The 18527-nt window shown below is 50.0% G+C and overlaps 1 protein-coding gene across 4 annotated transcripts; it reads left to right on the top strand.

Annotated features, from left to right (window-relative positions):
• The first annotated feature begins 437 nt into the window (after positions 1 to 437).
• ERAL1 (Era like 12S mitochondrial rRNA chaperone 1) lies at positions 438 to 4487 on the top strand. Of its 4 annotated transcripts, none has more exons than XM_034641836.1 (10): positions 438 to 749; positions 1687 to 1814; positions 1937 to 2014; positions 2414 to 2460; positions 2619 to 2680; positions 2849 to 2961; positions 3053 to 3301; positions 3441 to 3587; positions 3707 to 3787; positions 3901 to 4487. In XM_034641836.1, exons 1-10 carry the CDS (start codon positions 467 to 469, stop codon positions 4021 to 4023), a joined length of 1311 nt encoding a protein of 436 aa, XP_034497727.1. In that variant the 5' UTR covers positions 438 to 466; the 3' UTR covers positions 4024 to 4487. The 4 variants fall into 4 exon arrangements, with proteins under 4 accessions (XP_034497727.1, XP_034497728.1, XP_034497729.1 ...); XM_034641837.1 differs by having other exon boundaries at positions 3438 to 3587; positions 3869 to 4487; XM_002912314.4 differs by having other exon boundaries at positions 439 to 749; positions 3438 to 3587.
• Positions 4488 to 18527: the final 14040 nt, after the last annotated feature.

The raw sequence follows: 18527 nt of genomic DNA, 5'->3' as shown, positions 1-18527 counted from the left end.
CAGGGGGATACTGGGAGAGAATCTGCAATCCTGAAACCAGAAGGAACTAAAAAGCAACCGTTACGGCTCCCACGGCCTTTCCTCCTTCGATGCGTCAGTTTCTCCAGCTGGGAGAAGTCAGGAATTAAGAGAAAGCTTTCTGCCGCTTGGCCTCATGGTAGATGTAGTCTCTCAGAAGCCAGGGCTAGACGGGCCTTTTATCAAACTTTGGCAGGAGAAGAAGAAAGCAGGATGTGTATGGGAGTCCAAAACGACCATCATGTCCACGCAAACTCTAAATACACATTTTCCTTCTCCTTAGCCTCGGTCAGTCTCCAGAGCAGTTTCTCCGCCAACCCACCTCCAACATCCCGTGTATCTCCGCACTCTGGGCCAATCTAGCTCTCTCCTGCTCGCTCACTTTTCCACGGCTCTGTCCAATCGTAGGTGAGTTCCTGGTCAGTTCCCGGAGTGCCTTGCGGCTATAATGGCTGCCGCCAGCGGTCGCGCGGTTACGCTACTTCGGGTGGTGTTTGGGGTCCGGCAGTTGGGCCCCACTGCTGCAAGAGAGTGGGGGGCCCGGCTCTCCTCGCTCTTTGACTGTCAGCGGAGGTGCGTGTCCTGTTTCGCGGGCGCCTCCTTCTCTGGTCCCCGCCTGGCCTCTGCCTCTCGCCATCATGGCCAGAGCTCAGCCATGGACTGCTTTCTTGGACTCTCTCAGCCAGACGGTTCGTTGACTTCTCGCCCTCCCGGCGTGTCCATGCACAGAGGTAAAGGACCCAGATAGGCTTGTCCCGGACTGTCACGGTTTTTAGCAGTGAAAATTCCGGGTCGGGGAAACTCCTCAGTCCCTGGAGATACCATATTTGGTTCTATATTATGGAAAACGATCTTGAGACCCCGAGAGAGAGGCGAGCCTTGAAGGATCTCACAGGAGAGAGCTACAGGGTTCTAAGAGTTGGGAACCAGAGGGAACCGATGTGTTCACAATTAGAGACGCTCACAAAGAGCAAGAGGTTGAAGGGCCACAGGCAAGGCAGAATTGTGGCTCTGTGCCCGGAGATGGGAAGCAAACTGGATCCAATAAGTGCCCCCACCTACTTGTCAAGAGACTGAGTCACACCTAGGAAATAGCAGCCTCTTGTCTTCAAGTAACATAGACTACACTCTGGTAGGGAGGATGGACAAAAAAATTGATCATCCTAATTCAGTATTTTAAGAAACTAATACTTGTAAATACTGAGAAAGCTTGCAGAGCCTTCATAACACCCTTACTAGGGTGAGATTGTCCGAGCTGGAGGGATTTCTGGCTTTATCTGATCTAGCTGTTCTTTCACACATGCACATACATTTATCAGGCACAACTACACAGTACAAGTTGACACAGTAATTGAGTATTAAATGCCAGGCATTGTATTGATCATTTTCACAAAATTGCCTATTGTCAAAAGAAGGTTTTAAGTAGGTATTCTTAATATTATCTCCAATTTACATGTCAGAAAGCTAAGGAGCTTAGAGAAGTTAGAGAACTTGATAAAACCACATAAACAAATTAATGTACAAACTAGGTCTCAAAGCCAGGTCTCAGCTTCAACCTGGTGCACTAATCTCGTATTCCCTACTTCCTTTGTGGGCGGGTAGGACTGAGTACCTGACAGGGGATCCAGATTGCACTATCTCTCACTCCCTTCCTACCCCCACACACAGATGAGCAGGATCTGCTCTTGGTCCATCGTCCCGACATGCCTGAGAACCCCCGCGTCCTACGAGTGGTCCTCCTGGGTGCCCCGAATGCAGGGAAGTCAACACTCTCCAACCAGCTGCTGGGTCGGAAAGTATGCTGCATCCTTGACACCCCACCCCAACCGCCCCTTTCATCTCTCACTTTTTTCTGTTTCTTCATGAATTGTCCTACAGTGATCTGGGACCTCAATTGGGACTATTTTGTTTTTGGCAGGTGTTCCCTGTCTCCAAGAAGGTGCACACCACTCGCTGCCAAGCTCTGGGGGTCATCACAGAGAAAGAGGCCCAGGTGGTGGGTACCTGCAAGGGAAGTCCAGCACACTGGACAGCTGGTGAACCTAAGAGGCTCTCCCTTATAGTTAGACCTGAAGAAAATGTTTAGATTCACTTTTCTGAGGGAATGGGGTCTCCTCTTTCGTTAGGCATAGTACAGTTCTCTCTACTTTCACCCGCTGGCATCTAGTCAGAAAGGTCTCATTCCCTCTTTACTCTTCCTAATTTCCCATATATTCACAGTCATCATCTTTCTCTTGGATCCCATCTAGAATTAAAACAAAGCTGGAGGGTAAAAATCTCATCACCCTGGTCTAGAGTGGGTGCAAGCTTCTGACGTCAGTGGTGGCCTTTCTCTCACTTGCCAGTTATAATCATTCCATCTGGGGGGGTGGGCATCTCTCTTTCCTGATTTTAGATTCTACTTGACACACCTGGCCTCATCAGCCCTGTTAAACAGAAAAGGTAATAACTGTGGAAACAGGTTTGTAGAGGGAAGGGTGTTGAGGAGAGGGTGGGGCGATTCCATCATAGGGGCTGGAAAACCCCCTTATTATATTCTATCCCTCATTAGGAGTATGTCAGTCATAAGACCCTTCCTGACCTGTTTGTCTGTCCCTCAGGCATCACCTGGAGCTTTCCTTGTTGGAAGATCCATGGAAGAGCATGGAATCTGCTGATCTGGGTTAGACTCATGGTGGGAATCTGAAGCCCAATTTATATGGTCACGGCCTCTTGTTCCTGGTAGTTTGGAGGATGGGGGTTGACCCAGAGCCCATATCATGGACATTTTTGGGGGGTGGGCAGAGAATGGTCATATATTTGTCTTGCTCCCTACCCCGCCAACTTCTAGTTGTGGTTCTCGTGGATGTGTCAGACAAGTGGACTCGGAACCAGCTCAGCCCCCAGGTGCTCCAGTGCCTGACCCAGTTCTCCCAAGTCCCGAGCATCCTTGTCATGAACAAGGTGAGCACCGCCTACTTGAAGAAGGAGTCTGCTTTCTTCCGTGGTGCCTATCTCACTGACCACACACCCTCTGCCCATCCTCCATGCCCAGGTAGATTGCCTGAAGCAGAAGTCCGTTCTCCTGGAGCTCACAGCAGCCCTTACTGAAGGTGTGGTCAATGGCAAGAAACTCAAGATGAGGCAGGCCCTTCGCTCACAGCCTGGCACTCCTTGCCCCAGCCCAGCAGTTAAGGGCCCAAACACACAGTCTGTGGGAGGCCCTCAGAGGATTGGCTGGCCCCACTTCCAGGAGATCTTCATGTTGTCAGCCCTAAGCCAGGAGGATGTGAAAACACTAAAGGTCAGTTGGCCTTGGCCATAGCCTGGCCTTTGATTTCTACCATGTGAAGACAAGCCTCAGAGTTCGTGGTAGTGAGAGTGAGTAGGAAAGTCTTGGTTGGGACTGAGCTGCCCACCTACCCCCTCTCTACCCACAGCAGTACCTCCTGGCACAGGCCCGGCCAGGACCCTGGGAATTCCACAGCGGAGTCCTCACTAGCCAGACACCTGAGGAGATCTGTGCCAACATCATCCGAGAGAAGCTCCTAGAGCACCTGCCCCAGGAGATGCCCTACAGTGTGCAGCAGGTGTGGGCACAGTGAAGGACTCTGGGGGCCCTTCGTCAGGCACACATCCAGGACAGCACACCTGCGGCCTGGAGAGGTAGGGATACGGGCTTGACTAATCATGACGTCTCCCTGTGCAGAGGACAGTGATGTGGGAGGAAGGCCCAAGCGGGGAGCTGGTGATCGAACAGAAGCTTCTGGTGCCCAAAAAATCTCACGTGGTAAGTCGGGTCAGGCTTGGAGAAAGGACCAGGGCCTTAGGCAGGGGTTCTTCCTCCACTGCTCGGGAGCCCTGAGAGCAGGCTTGTGTCTCTCTCTCTTACCCCACCCTCAGAGGATCCTGATTGGTCCAAAGGGGCACTTGATCTCCCAGATTGCGCAGGAGGTGAGCCGCGACCTCATGGACATCTTCCTCTGCGATGTTCGGCTCCGCCTCTCTGTGAAGCTTCTCCAGTGACCTCCCACTGCTGCCTCTCCCAAGGCATCCCAGTCAGAGCTGCTGGCAGGAGCCACTGACCAGAATGGCCCCTGCCCAGGGACTGGTGAGAGGCATGGACACTGCCTGACTTTGACTGACGGCTGGCTTGGCCGTACTGAGTCTGCCTAGCCCTGCCTGACCACGTCTCCTGTTGGAGGAAGGAACTTAGCTCGGTTCCCAGGTCCTTCCTCTGCCTGGGGTCCCAGCTGCTTAGGTCTAGAAGTTGGCTCTTTGGTAGGAACGATGCCATCCTGCTTCTAGCTGGCATGGAACCCAGAGTTCCTCCCTGAGTTGCTAGTTTCAGCAGAGAGGGCTTTCTCCTGTCCCCTCAGGTCCTCTACCTTGAAGCTATGCATAAGGACTTTTGGGTCCTAAGTGAGATAGTGCCACTCGCCCCATCCCTCTCCCCAGTCTCGAACGCTAATAAAATTAAAAGACAAGGATACTGGTTCTCATCTTTATTTCCTTAGAATAGGAAAGAGGAAACCCATTCCCTCACCCCCACCCTGTTGTCTGAGCTGGGGTCTCCCTCCCTTCCAGTGGTCTGCTCCAGGGTCCAGAGCTCTCTTCTCGGCACGTATTCTGGGTACAGCAAGAGAACCGTTACCATTACTAAACTCAGTAATGGTAACGGTTTCCTCGCCATCCCCAAGTGTCCTGGCGGTCAGCAGGCTGTGATAGGCTGAGTGGCGAGCCCGGTGGGTTTGCAGCATCCCCTGCCCTCGTCTGGCTCCAGAGCTGTGGGGACTCGGACTAGTACATCATCTATACTGTAGTGTCTCATCGCAAACTTACAGTATATGATGATATCCCAGCCAGGGCCCTGCAGCCGGCACAGGGAGCGTGGCTTGGAGAGCACTGTGGCAGGGAGAGCCAGCGGCTGGGGGCAGAGCAGGACAGGTCAGTGCTGGACACACAGCACCCCCCACCCCAGCTCCATAGCTCCTGAGCCAGCAGCTCTTCGATGGTTGTGGCCAAGGCAGCCCAAGTCAGGTAGGAAAGGGGACTGGCCCGGAGAAGCCTGCAGAGCTAGGGTCTGTTGAGATCTCCTTGGGGACCCGGTGTCAGAATTAAACAAGCCAGAGATCACATAATGAGACAGAAGGTTCTCTCTGGTCAGACCAACAAGCAGACAGACAGGCCAGGAGAAGGTACTTACCTGGAGCTGGAACTGCAGACTGGGGGGAGGCCTTCAGAGGTAAGGAGGCCCTGACCCTGCCTCTCCGCTCTAAGCTGCTGGCCTTTTAATTCGCTGGCCCCTCCCCTGGGTGGGGCATGTTCCCCTGGTTCTAGAAAGCCCTGCCTCTTAACCCTTTCCCTGCTGGACTCCTTGGAACAAGTGTCACTGGCCCCTCTCTTTGGTAGGCCCTTTCTCCCATAAATTTCATGGACCTTGCTGAGGCTAGGGTCTACCTTTCACTGCTCTCCCTGTGAAGCCGGTCATCTGTCTGCTGGGCCTGGGAGAAGGAAGAACAGCCTCACCCCATCTTTCAGGGTTTAATTGTTGGCCACAGCCCGGGTGCCGGTTGTTTTGGCTGTGGCAGCAGGGCTAACGGTGGTGGTAGAAATGTTAGTTGAACCTCTGTAAAGCAGGCAGGGTCCTGACAGCTGGATTCTTGGAACAAACTCTGGCTTAAATTTCAGGTCCTGGGCGCCTGCCTATGTTTATGCTGAGCCCAAGGAGGGTAGACCTAGGCTACTTCTGCCATGGCAAGCTCCCCTGGGTGGAGGGGGTCCTCTGTTGGGTCATTTGAGGGCAAGGGAATTCAGGCTCTTCCGAGAGCCAGCGTAAGAATGGGTAGGGGCCTGTTCAGACCTCAAGCTACTCACCTGAGAGCCTGGCCGTATTCCGTTCCCTGCCTCTGGGGAAGGCAAGACTCCTGGTGTCGAGGCTTCTTAGAATTGGGGGGGGGGGGCTCTGTTTATTGTATTTTATTTTTAAAGATTTATTCATCTAAGAGCATGTTCCTGTGAGGTTTGGAGATGAGGGGGATACAGGGTAGGGGGAGCTGAGGGAGAGAGAATCTCAAGCAGACTCCCAGCTGAGTGCAGAGCCCAACGCAGGTCTCATCCCCACAACCCTGGGATCACGACCTGCGCTGAAACCAGGAGTTGGACACACAACCAACTGAGCCCCCCCCCCCCGGTGCCGCACATCTGTTATTTTAGACTTCCATTCAGGGGGACACATCTGCTTCTCTGCTCCCTCCCCTTCTCCATCCTACACAGTCTGGTCTGTGTGCCGGGAGGCAGTTAGACCCCTCCCCTGCAGGGGCCGATGAGGCCAGGATGGGGAGTGGGAGGAGAGACCAAACCTTTTGGTTCCTTGGAGATGTGTACTTCCTGGTGCTGCACAATGTTGGCACATGCTCTTCCCTCTGGTTTTCGTTTTTGCTTTTTTTTTAGAATTTTTTTTTTTTTTTTTTTTTAAGATCTCTACAGCCAACGTGGAGCTTGAACTTACAACACTGAGATCAAAAGTCTTATGCCCCACTGACTGAGGCAGCCGGGCGCCCTGCTCTTCCCTCTGGCACCATCTTCCCTCCTTTCTTGTCTAGTTAGCTCCTATTCCCACTTCATATGTAGGTAACACCTTTGCAGGGAAGTCTTCGCTGGCAAGTTAAATCTCCCTGTTATGGGCTTATTTATTTGTGTGAGTAATAATTTAGGCAAATAATCATGGGGGCCTGGTTATTGGTCAGTCATGTCATATGTCTGACATGGAGCTAAACTCAGTGTGATGCGGGGAAGGAGAAAAACTTTGGCCTGGGGAGGCAGGCAGACAAAACTGTAGCTCTCAGGCAAGGCTTTTTCTCTCAGACCTCCTGTTCTCGTAGACAGCAGTAACAACAGTCCCCAGTTCAGAGCTGTGAGCTAGAGGACTAGCTGCTGCCAAAGCACTTAGCCGAATAAAGAAGCTAAACGCCCCTCATGGACTATTCTTAAAAGCCGCTCAAGGCCACTGAGAGAGCCCAGGTTTAAAAATAACAGGCCCTGGGGTACCAGGCTGGCTCAATCAGTGGGGCATGTGACTCTTGACCTCGGGGTTGTAAGTTCAAGCCCCACGTTGAGTGTAAAGATTACTTAAAAATAGGGATGCCTGGGTGTCTCAGTCAGTTAAGCACCTGCCTTCGGCTCAGGTCATGATCTCAGGGTCCTGGGTTCGAGCCCCACATCAGGCTCCTTGCTCAGCGGGGAGTCTGCTTCTCCTTCTGCCTGCTGCTCCCCCTGCTTGTGCACTCTCTCTCTCTGACAAATAAAATCTTTTAAAAAAGATTACTTAAAAATGAAATCTTAAGAGGGCACCTGGATGGCTGAGTCAGTTAAGCGCCTGCCTTTGGCTCAGGTCATGATCCCAGGGTCCCGGGATTGAGCCCCACATCTGGGCTCTCTGCTCAGTGGGGAGTCTGCTTCTCCCTCTCCTCCCTGCTCATGCTGTCTCGCTATCTCTGTCACTAACTGTCTCTCTCAAATAAATAAAATCTTAAAAAAAAAAATCTTAGAAAGAAAGGAAAAGGGAGGGAGGAAGGAAAGAATAGCAGGCCCTGAGTGATAGCCCCTCGTCCCCTGCATCCAGCTCTGTGACCTTGGACCGAGTGCCCTCAGCTTCAGTTTCTCGTATATACGAGCGGAGCAATCCATACCTCGCTCCTATGGGGGTGACCAGGGTCATGTGCGTGCTCATCTCGAATTCCGAGGTCAGACCTAGCACCTGTGGAACCAATGTCCGTGTCCTCCCCTTCTTTCCCCTGTCTCACTCACTAGCTGTGTGACCAGAAGCAAAGTGCTACTTCTCTGAGCTTTGGTGGGAACACATAGTTCACCAAGTTGTAAGAATTTAGAAATATGGCTGAGAAACCTTTCTAAACCCAGGCACTGTAGCCAGGTGAGAAATTATCACATGTCTGCTCCTTGCCCCCCTTCCTGTCCTGTGACCCCTCCTGCCAAGTCACCTCAACTCAGAGACCCACCGACAGTTCAGGCTCCTTTACCATAGTAAAGGCTTCATGCACTGAGGCCATGATTTATGTCACTCATTGCCGAGGCATCCTGCCTAGCCCCTGCTTAGTCCTAAGACCTAAGGTGAACGTGGGCAGAAACCAGGGGTCCTGAAGGTAGAGGAGAGAGCTATCTCAGCCAGCCAGAGATCCTGTGGCTATGGCCCTGGCTGGGGTGGAGGGGGCTGTCATCAGGGTGTGGGCTGGAGCAGAGTCTGAGCCTGGGTGGGGTAGTCTGGGGACCCTGATAAGCAGACTTGGTGCTATCAGGGTGGAGGCCTCTCTGCTTATCAGGAGCCTGCAGGGGCCACGAGGACCTGAGGACACTTCCCACCCAGAGCTGTCTCCTGGATGACAGCCCTTCCGTCCCTTTGCCTCCTTAGAACCCTTCCAGAAATCATATGGAGACTCTGCCCCTTCCCTGGCCAGCATGGGGGTGGAGGACACAATCCAGGTCCTTGGACCTTGCCTTGCATTCTAAATTTTATTTTTTATTAGAGAGAGAGAGGGCATGCACAAGCAGGGGGAGCAGCAGAGAGAGAGGGAGAAGTAGGCTCCCTGCTCAAGCCTGAGGCGGGGCTCGATCCCAGGACCCTGGGATCATGACCTGAGCCGAAGGCAGATGCTTGACCTACTGAGCCACCCAGCCGCACATGGCCTTGCATTCTAACAACTGTTACTTCAGATCAGGAGCTCCGTGGCTCTCCTGAGGCCAGCGTGCTCTTGTCTGGGACCTTAACCGTCTCATGTCTAATTCCAGTCCCTGGCACAGCAGCTTTGAACCCTTGACTCTTTGATCTTTTTGGATGAAATGCGTAAACCATGTGGTGAATGACAAAGTTAAGGATGGTCAGATATGCAAGAATCCTTCAAAATCATGGAATTCAAGTAATCCATTTATAGAGGAGAGGAAACTGAGGCCCAGAGAAGGGGAGCGAATCACCCACCAAAGCCTCAGGGTTCCCTCCACCTCTCAGCACATGGGAACCCATGACCCTAAGACAGCAAGGCGGCAGCAGGTAGTCAGAGATACACACACAGAAAGCACGTGGAGCACACACACACGCACACACACACGTGCACAGCACACATGCGTAACGCCTACAAAAACAGACGCAGCACACATATTAAAAATACATTCGGCTAGTAAAATTACTCTTCATTCCCTCTTGGTTACTAAGTTTCGTGAAGTTGAAATCTTTGGTGGCCAAATCATAGGGTCACTCAGTGTCCCACTCAAAGTACAATCAGCAGCAAAACTCATCCTGGAACCAAGGATTTGGAGAAGTTCTGGGAGGTTCTTACTTTCCTGTTTTGCTTTACACCCAGGGGACCCAAAGCGAGAGCCTAGGAGCTTACCAGGTGTGAGAAAGAAAAGCGGGAACGCTGCTCTCATCTGTGCTCTCTGTGGGATGCATTGGGGCTCGAGATCCAGGGCACCTATCTGAGATGACTGCGTGGTTTCATCATGGCCAGCCTGAGAAGCTTCTCCTAACCCTCCCTCCTAACCTGCCCCCTAATGTCCAGGCTTTGAACCTGGTCTGTTTTCCTCATCACACTGAGAATTCATCTGATCCCTTATTTGTCCCCAGCTACCCCGGGAGCAGGCAGCTTACCGGATTCTCTGTGGCCCCAGCACCCCTCATGGGTCTCGTCCTGCGAGACCCTCAGAGAAAACCTTTGCACAGAACAGACACTGACCCCGCAGTCGGTGCCCAACAAGCGCTCAAGTACCTGACACACCCCCTTACACTCTCCGTGCCCTTCAGCCCCACGAGCAAGTGTACGTGTCGAGCAACGAACACAGATGCCGTGGATTCCTAGCACTGGCTTCCCTGGGGACTTGGCCAATGTCCATCCATCAGTCTCCAAAAGATGACTACATGCCAATTTTATTTTTTTGGTAAAAATTCTATTTCTAAGTAATCTCTACATCCAATGGGGGGCTCAAACTCACAACCCTGAGATCAAGAGTCCACACGCTCTGCTGACTGAGCCAGCCAGGTGCACGTATGTGCCAATTTTATCGTTGAGAAACAGGCTCCTGGAGTAAACGCATGGCCTGCGTGATCCAAGAAAGCGGGAGAGGAGGCAGGACGACAGCTCTGCTCTCCAGCCTCCGGGCCCCAGGCTTTGTGCACAAACTTGCTATGAATGAGGAGGATTTTCTGTGTCTCTGTGAGGACGTTTGTTTGTTTTTTTTTTTTAAGATTTTATTTGTTTGAGAGCTCAAGCAGGGTGAGGGGCAGAGGGAGCAGAAGAGTCCCCGCTGAGCAGGGAGCCGGATGCAGGACTCGATCCCAGGACTCTAGGATCATGACCTGAGCCAAAGGCAGACGCTTCACCGACTGAGCCACCCAGGCGCCCCAACTTTTTGAGTTTCAAAGGCGAGAGAATTAGACCTGAGTTTTGCCACTTACCTGAGCATGTCGCCTCATCTCCCTGAACCTTGGTCTCCTCATCTCTAAAACGGGGATGGCAGTAATAGCTACCTCACAAGGCCCCGGGGGAGATTCAGGCAAAGAATGTGTGCAAAGCCTCCGCGTGACTCAGGACGCCCTCCTCGCTCCCACTCGCTCAGATTCTTCCCCCCCCCCCAGCCAGTCCCCTTTTGAGCCTCTTCCACAGCTGCTTCAAACGGGCGACAACCCTCTCCCTTCTGACTCCTGCAGCTTGTGACCCGGGCCCTGGCGTGGAGCTCTCGTGCCCGGGCCTCACACGCCATCCTTAGCTTGAACCAGAGCCCTAGCCTGTGTAGCTCCGGGGTCCTGCCTTAGAGTGGCTTTTCTTCCAGACCACCTGCCCCGGAGGGACTCAGAGCCCAAAGGGAAAAGCACAGCTCCGGATTTGCCAGACCCTGGACTCCACTCCTACCTGCTGGGTAGCCCGGGCCCTTGCCTGCTCTTGGAGCCTCGGCTGCCTTATCAGATACATGGGCTTAAAACGCCTCCTTGTCAGGGGCGCCTGGGTGGCACAGCGGTTAAGCGTCTGCCTTCGGCTCAGGGCATGATCCCGACGTTATGGGATCAAGCCCCACATCAGGCTCCTCTGCTGTGAGCCTGCTTCTTCCTCTCCCACTCCCCCTGCTTGTGTTCCCTCTCTCGCTGGCTGTCTCTATCTCTGTCGAATAAATAAATAAAATCTTTAAAAAAACAAAAAAAACAAACAAAAAAAACACGCCTCCTTGTCCATGATTGGTGTGCAGATGAAATGAGATAGCAGAGCTGGAAAGGGCTAGGTAGAGCCTGGCTCACATATCATAGGAACTCAACAAATGCCGGATTTCCTTCCCTTCTGGCTTTGCAGCGGGCTTTCCCTACGGGCCCTCCCCAGGGGGGCAGGAACCCATGGGCATGTGCACTCGCTCAGACGCCTGAAGATGCACGTGATAGTGCACCCCTCGCGCCCCTGCGCAGGCACACATGGAGTCAGAAATAGAAGCTTCCCGATCAACACCTCCCTAAGTCTGTTTGTTCATCAGCTCGCACTTCCTAGTCTCTGGGTCAGGGACAACCCCCACATTCAGACCTGGGCCCTGACCTCCAGCCTGCAGTCATGGTCCTGAAGGTGGCCTTTGGGCGGGAAAGGATCCCCAGGGAGCCTGGGTGTCCCTCCCTCCTCAAATCCTTCCCGCCATCAGCCGGGCCCTTGCTTCCCTCCCTCCCTGCCAGGACAACCTGTCTGCCTCACAGCTGCTGTGGAAGAGATAGGCAGCCTGGATTATCAGGCCAGACAAGGCTCCTCGTGACAGTTCCCTGTGCCCCCCTCCGCCAGGCAAGGTTCCAGGGCCCTTAACCCCCTCTGTGCCAGGCCTGCAGGCCCAGGGAAGATCAGACTGGGAAGGGCAGGGAAGGGGCCCTGCCCCCGTATCCAGTTCCCAAGACTGGAATCATGAGCACAAGGAAGTGGGGTACAATATCCCCTGTGTCCTCCAGGAGCCCATCTACACACTGGGCTGTCTCTTGCCTGTCTTGGGTGCATGGCAGCCTAGGGTAAGGAGGAACAACCGGGGCAGGCCTTTAAGGGCTTAGACCGAAGGCCCTATACTCTCTTTCCCCCTCCCCCAGGCTGGTTCCAGGCTCTGGGGACGGAGGCCTGGCTGCACTCTCGGGCTCCACTGGCTTCAGCAGAGGTGCTGGTACATCACCCCCCCTTCCTCCCCCACATCACAGCCCCTTCCTCCTCCGCAGCATCCTTCAGGCCCCTGTCAGCACGGCCCCTGCCTGTTTTCTTGCTGCCTGCCTGCCTTTTGCGGGGCTGCTCCGCTCATCTCCTCAGGCTAGCCACCGTCCCAGATACTAAGGCTAACCAGGACCGAGTCCTGCTCAGACCCCACTGCAACCACCCAGGCCTCCCTCTCCTGAAGGTCAGCAGGAAGGAGTGAGAAGTATAATTTTAGTAATCAGCTGGGAAATAACATTAATATCTGAAAATAAAGGGCACCCGGCTGGCTGAGTTGGTAGAGCATGCGGCGCTTGATCTCAGGGTTGTAAGTTCGAGCCTCATGTTGGGTGCAGAGATTACTTAAAAATAAAAAAACTTTGGGGTGCCTGGGTGGCTCAGTCATTAAGCGTCTGCCTTTGGCTCAGGGCGTGATCCTGGCATTCTGGGATTGAGCCCCACATCAGGCTCCTACGCTGGGAGCCTGCTTCTTCCTCTCCCACTCCCCCTGCTTGTGTTCCCTCTCTCACTGGCTGTCTCTCTCTGTCAAATAAATAAATAAAATCTTTAAAAAAAATAAAAAATAAAAAAACTTTGATTGTAAAGATTTTATGTATTTATTCATCAGAGAGAGAGAGAGAGCACAAGCAGGGGGGGCAGCAGGCAGAGGGAGAAACAGGCTCCCTGCTGAGCAAGGAGCCCGATGTGGGGCTCCATCCCAGGACCGAAGACCCTAGGATCATGACCCGAGCCAAAGGCAGACGCTTAGCTGACTGAGCCACCGAGGTGTCCCAAAATCTTTTTTTTTAAATAAAATATTTAAAAAATAATAATTAAAAAAATCTGAAAAAAATAACAAGAAAAAAGAAATGCCTGCGAGCAGACTTTATAATCCAGCTGCAAGCTAATAATACCGGGTAGTACATCCCAACTGCTCCCTGAGGGCCGAGCTCGGTGCTAACATGAGCTGTGTGGTTTAGTCCTTGTGACAACCCCAACCCCAGACGGCCCCAAGTGCAATCCTTGAACCTCTTCTCTCTGCTGCCTGTGCTCATTCCTTCACTGATCTCCTTTCATCCCAAGGTTTCACATTCAATCTGCACAATGGTGACTCCCAGGTCCATATGTCCAGGCCAAGCCTCTCCGCTGAACTAACTTGTAGAGTGAATCTCCTACTTGCCAGTTTCTCTAATAAGCACCAGACTTAGCAAGTCCAAACCTGAGGTCCTGATCCCACCTTGAATCTACTCCTTCAACAGTTTTTTCCCATTTCAGTAAATAACAACTCCATTCTTCCAGGCAGGCACAAAACCTTGGAGGTTTGTTAAATTAGCTTTTTTTTTTTCTAAGATTTATTTATTTTAGTAAGAGGGGGGAAAGAGAGAGAGCCTGAGAGAGAGCAGGGGGAGGGGTGGAAGGAGAGAATGTCAAGCAGACTCCCAGAATGCAGAGCCCAACGCTGGGCTCGATGATCTCACAACCTTGAGATCATGACGTGGGCTGAGACCATGGGTTGGGCTGGGGGAGGAGGGCTGGAGTGGCTCAGTCGGTTGAGCATCTGCCTCCGGCTCAGGGCTCAGGTCATGATCCCAGAGTCCCCGGATCAAGCCCTGCATTGGGCTCCCTGCTCGGTGGGGAGCCTGCTCCTCGCTCTGGCCCTCCCCTGCTCATGCTCTCTCTCTCTCAATTAAAGAAATAAATCTTAAAAACAAAAAACTCAAAATCAGGAGTCAGACACTCAACCAACTGAGCCACCCAGGTGTCCCAAATTCACTTTTTATTGAAAGACAACATGCATTCAAAAAGTGTATGACTTGGAAGAGAATTGTCTCAACGTGAATACACCCATGTAACAATCACCCAGGTCAAAAAGCAGCATATTTTCTAATTTTTTGTTTATTTATTTTTGATAGCGAACACAAGTGGGGGGAGGGGCAGAGGGAAAAACAGACTCCCCGCTGAGAGGGAGCCCGATGGGGGACTCGATCCCAGGACCCTGGGATCATGACTTGAGCCAAAGAGATTGAGCCACCCAGGTGCCTCAACTGATTGAGCCACCCAGGTACCCAAGAAGCAGCGTATTACCAGAATATTCCCAGGAGCTTCCTGTGTCCTCTTTCAGTCCAAAGGTGAACTCCATCTCGACTTCTACTACCATAGATTAACTTTGCTTGCTTCTTTGGACTTTATGTAATGGAACGACACACTATGTATTCTTTTGTCTGACTCAGTATTACGTTTGCTAGATTCAAATTGTTTCATGTACCAATAGTTCATTTTTATTACTGCATGGCATTCAAAGTCATGAATATACTACACTTTACTCATTCTACCATTTTAAAACATTTGGTTTGTTTGAATTTAGGGGACATATTCATAATACTGCTAAGAATATTCTTGTATGGACATATATGTATATTTCTGTCCGGAGTGGCATGGTTGTGTCAAAAGATATGCTTGTGCTCAGCTGTAGTAAGATTCCATCAAGCACATTTTCAAAGTGGTTGTATCGATCTACATTTCTCCCAGCAGCGTATGAAAGTGTATGAAAGTTCCAATCGATCTATGTCCTCACCTACACTTGGAATTGTCACTCTTCCATTTTGGTCATGCGGGTGGGTGTGTAGTGATATCATTTTTTTTTCACTTCCGGTTTAATTTGCATTTCCCTGAAGACTAATGGGATTAGGCTGCCCTTCCCATTATTGCTCTGTAAGAAATCATCCCCAAATGTAGGAGCTCAGACAATAAATAGTCCTTTTACTACCTCGCACTGTTTCAGTTTTGAGGGTCAGGATTTCAAGAGGTTGGTTAGTGTTTCTCGTGAGGATGCGGTCAGATGGGGGCTGGCCAGGCATCTCTCTCTTCCTGGAGCTCAGGGGCTCTCCTTGTGGTCTGTCTGCTTGGGCTTCCTCACAGCAAGGTCGCTTCAGAATGGTCAGACTGCTTACACAGTGATTGAAGTCTTAAAGACAGAATATTCCAGCAAATCAAACAGAATCTATACCGTCTTTTGGGATGTAGCCCTGGAAACCACATAGTATCACTTCTGCCACATTCTATTGACTCAATTCGTCACAAAAGCCTACTCCATTTCACGGAAGGGGGCATAGGCTCTGCTTCTGATTGGAAGGACTGTCAATGTCACCAGAAGAAGACATGGAATGGATGATACCGTTGCCACTATCTTTGCAAAATACGATCCGCCACACGTGTTTTCGTACGTCGATTGGCCCTTCTTTGTAGTGCTTGAGCCCATCATTTGTCTATTTTTTCTGCTGGGTCATCTGCTTTTTTCTTTATTGATTTGTAAAATATATTCTGGATGCTAGTTCTTTCCCCCAGATGTCTTTTCTATTATCCTGAGGCTTGTTTTCTCGCTCTCTCAATGGGGTTCGTGTGTACAGGAACATGAGTATTAATTGACATTTTCATTGAGGTAATTGTAGGTTCACAGGCAGTTGTAAGAAATAATATGGAGAGGGGGCGCCTGGGTGGCACAGCGGTTAAGCGTCTGCCTTCGGCTCAGGGTGTGATCCCAGCGTTCTGGGATCAAGCCCCACATCAGGCTCCTCTGCTATGAGCCTGCTTCTTCCTCTCCCACTCCCCCTGCTCATGTTCCTTCTCTCGCTGGCTGTCTCTATCTCTGTCAAATAAATAAATAAAATCTTTTTTAAAAAAAGAAATAATATGGAGAGATTCCTTGCACACTCTGGCCAGTTTCTCCAATGGTGACATTTTGTAAAACTACAATATGATATCATCACCACAGCCAAATATCATAGGATGTTCACAATGATATAATCTATCCATTTTATTCAGATTTCCTGTTTCACTTGGGCTCACTTGTGTGTCTGTGTTAAGTTCCATGCAATTTTATCACGTGTGTGATATTCATGTATCACATGTATTCATGTATCCACCACTGCGGTAAAGTTACCAACACTGTTCCAGTACAAGGGGCCCTAATGTTTATAACCACACCTGCTTCTCTCCTGCCACTCCCACTCCTGGCAGCCACTAATCTGTTCTCCATTTCTTTTCTTTTTTTTTTTTAATATTTTATTTATTTATTTGACAGAGAGAGACAGCCAGAGAGGGAACACAAGCAAGGGGGGTGTGAGAGAAAGAAGCAGGTCTCCCTCTGAGCAGGGAGCCCGATGTGGGGCTCGATCCCAGGACCCTGGGATCATGACCTGAGCCAAAGGCAGACGCTTAATGGCTGAGCCACCCAGGTGCCTCTGTTCTCCATTTCTAAAATTCTGTCATTTCAAAAATGTCATACAGGGGGCGCCTGGCTGGCTCAGTTGGAGGAGTTTGTGACTCTTGGTCTTGGAGTCATGAGCTCGAGCCCCACGTTGGGTGTAGAGATTACTTAAGTAAAAACAAAACTTTAAAAAAATGTCACACATCTCACACCCATTAGGATGTCTACTACAAAAATAAAAAAATAAAAAATCCAGAAAACAACAAGTGTTGGCAATGATGTGGGGAAATTGGAACTCATACACTGTTGATGGGAATATAAAGTGGTACACTTGCTATGGAAAACAATATAATTCCTCTAAAAACTAAAAATAGAATTATCATGGGGTGCCTGGGTGGCTCAGTCGGTTAAACATCTGCCTTCAGCTCGGGTTGTGAACTTAGGGTGCTGAGATCAAGCCCCAAGTCAGACTCCCCGATCAATAGGGGTCTGCTTCTCCCTCTCACTCTGCCCCTCCCCCTCCTCATGCTCGCGCGCGCGTGCACGCATACACTCTCTCTCTCAAATGGAAAAATAAGATCTTTAAAAAAAATAGAATTATCGTATGACCCAAAGGAATTGAAAGAAGGATCCTGAGATACTCACACACTCATGTTCATAGCAGCATTATTCACAATAGCCAAACAGGGAAGTAACCCAAGTGTCTATCAACAAATGAATGAGTAAACAAAATGGGGTATACACATACAACGGAATATTATTCAGCCTTAAAAAGGAAGGAAATTCTGACATAAGCTACAACATGGAGGAACCTTGAGGAGATTATGCTGAGTGAAAGAAGCCAGACAGAAAAAGATGAATACCATATGATTCCACTTATCTGAGGTACCTAGAGAAGTCAAACTTTCAAATTCATAGAGACAGAAGGCAGGTTGGTGGTTGCCAGGGACTGGAGCAGGGAGGGATGGGGAGTTATTGTTTAATGGGTACAGAGACTCAGCTTTTTTTTTTTTTTTAAGACTTTTTTAAAATTTATTTCAGAGAAAAAGAAAGAGAAAGAGAGACAGAATGGGGGGAGGGGCAGAGGGAGAGGGAGAGAGAGAAACCCAAGCAGAGCCTCAACACGGGGCTGGACCTCAGGACCCTGAGATCATGACCTGAGCCAAAATCAAGAGTCAGATGCTTAACTGACTGAGCCACCCAGGTGCCCCCAGAGTCTCAGTTTTACAAAAAGAAAAGAATTCTGGAGATGGTGGTGATGGTTGCATAATGTAAATGTAAGTGTACTTAATACCACCAAGCTGTATGCTTAAAAGAGTTAAGATGGTAAATTTTATTTTAGGTGTATTTTACCACAATTAAAAATAAAAGTTATATAGATGGAATCAGATAGTATGTAACATTTTAGAATGGGTTCTTTTATTTTTTATTTTTATTAAGATCTTATTTATTTGAGAGAGAGAGAGACAGAGAGTGAGAGAGAGCATGAGTGGGGGGAGGGGCAGAGGGAGAGGGAGAAGCAGGCTCCCTGCTCTGCAGGGAATCAATCCCAGGACCCTGGGATCAGGACCTGAGATGAAGGCAGACGCTTAACAACTAAGCCACCCAGGCGGGAATGGGCTCTTTCAGCCCAGCATAATTCCCTGGAGATTAATGTCTTTTGATAAGCAGATATCCTTTTTAAAAAAATTTTTTTTTTTACTTCTGAGCATTTATTATTTATTTATTTATTTATTTATTTATTTATTTATTTCATTTTTTTAAGGTAAACCCTACTCCTGACATGGGGCTTGAACTTATGACCCCAAGATCAAGATTCACATGCTCCACTGACTGAGCCAGTCAGCCACCCGGGTAAGATTCTTAATTTTAGTGTTCCAATTTAATAATATTTTATTTTATACTTATTGTTTTTCTTTTATAGTTACTGATTTTTGTATTGGTTTAAAAAAAGTTTGCTTACCCTAAAGTCATAGAGATATTCTGCTATTTTCTACGTTTATTATTTTACTTTTCCCATTTTTTTAAATTTATTTATTTGACAGAGATAGAGACAGCCAGCGAGAGAGGGAACACAAGCAGGGGGAGTGGGAGAGGAAGAAGCAGGCTCATAGCGG

The sequence above is a fragment of the Ailuropoda melanoleuca genome, chromosome 13 (genome assembly GCF_002007445.2).
Source record: "Ailuropoda melanoleuca isolate Jingjing chromosome 13, ASM200744v2, whole genome shotgun sequence".
Lineage (NCBI taxonomy): Eukaryota > Metazoa > Chordata > Mammalia > Carnivora > Ursidae > Ailuropoda > Ailuropoda melanoleuca.
The sequence above is the reverse complement of the archived record's forward strand: the minus strand, read 5'-3'. Positions and strand labels throughout refer to the sequence as shown.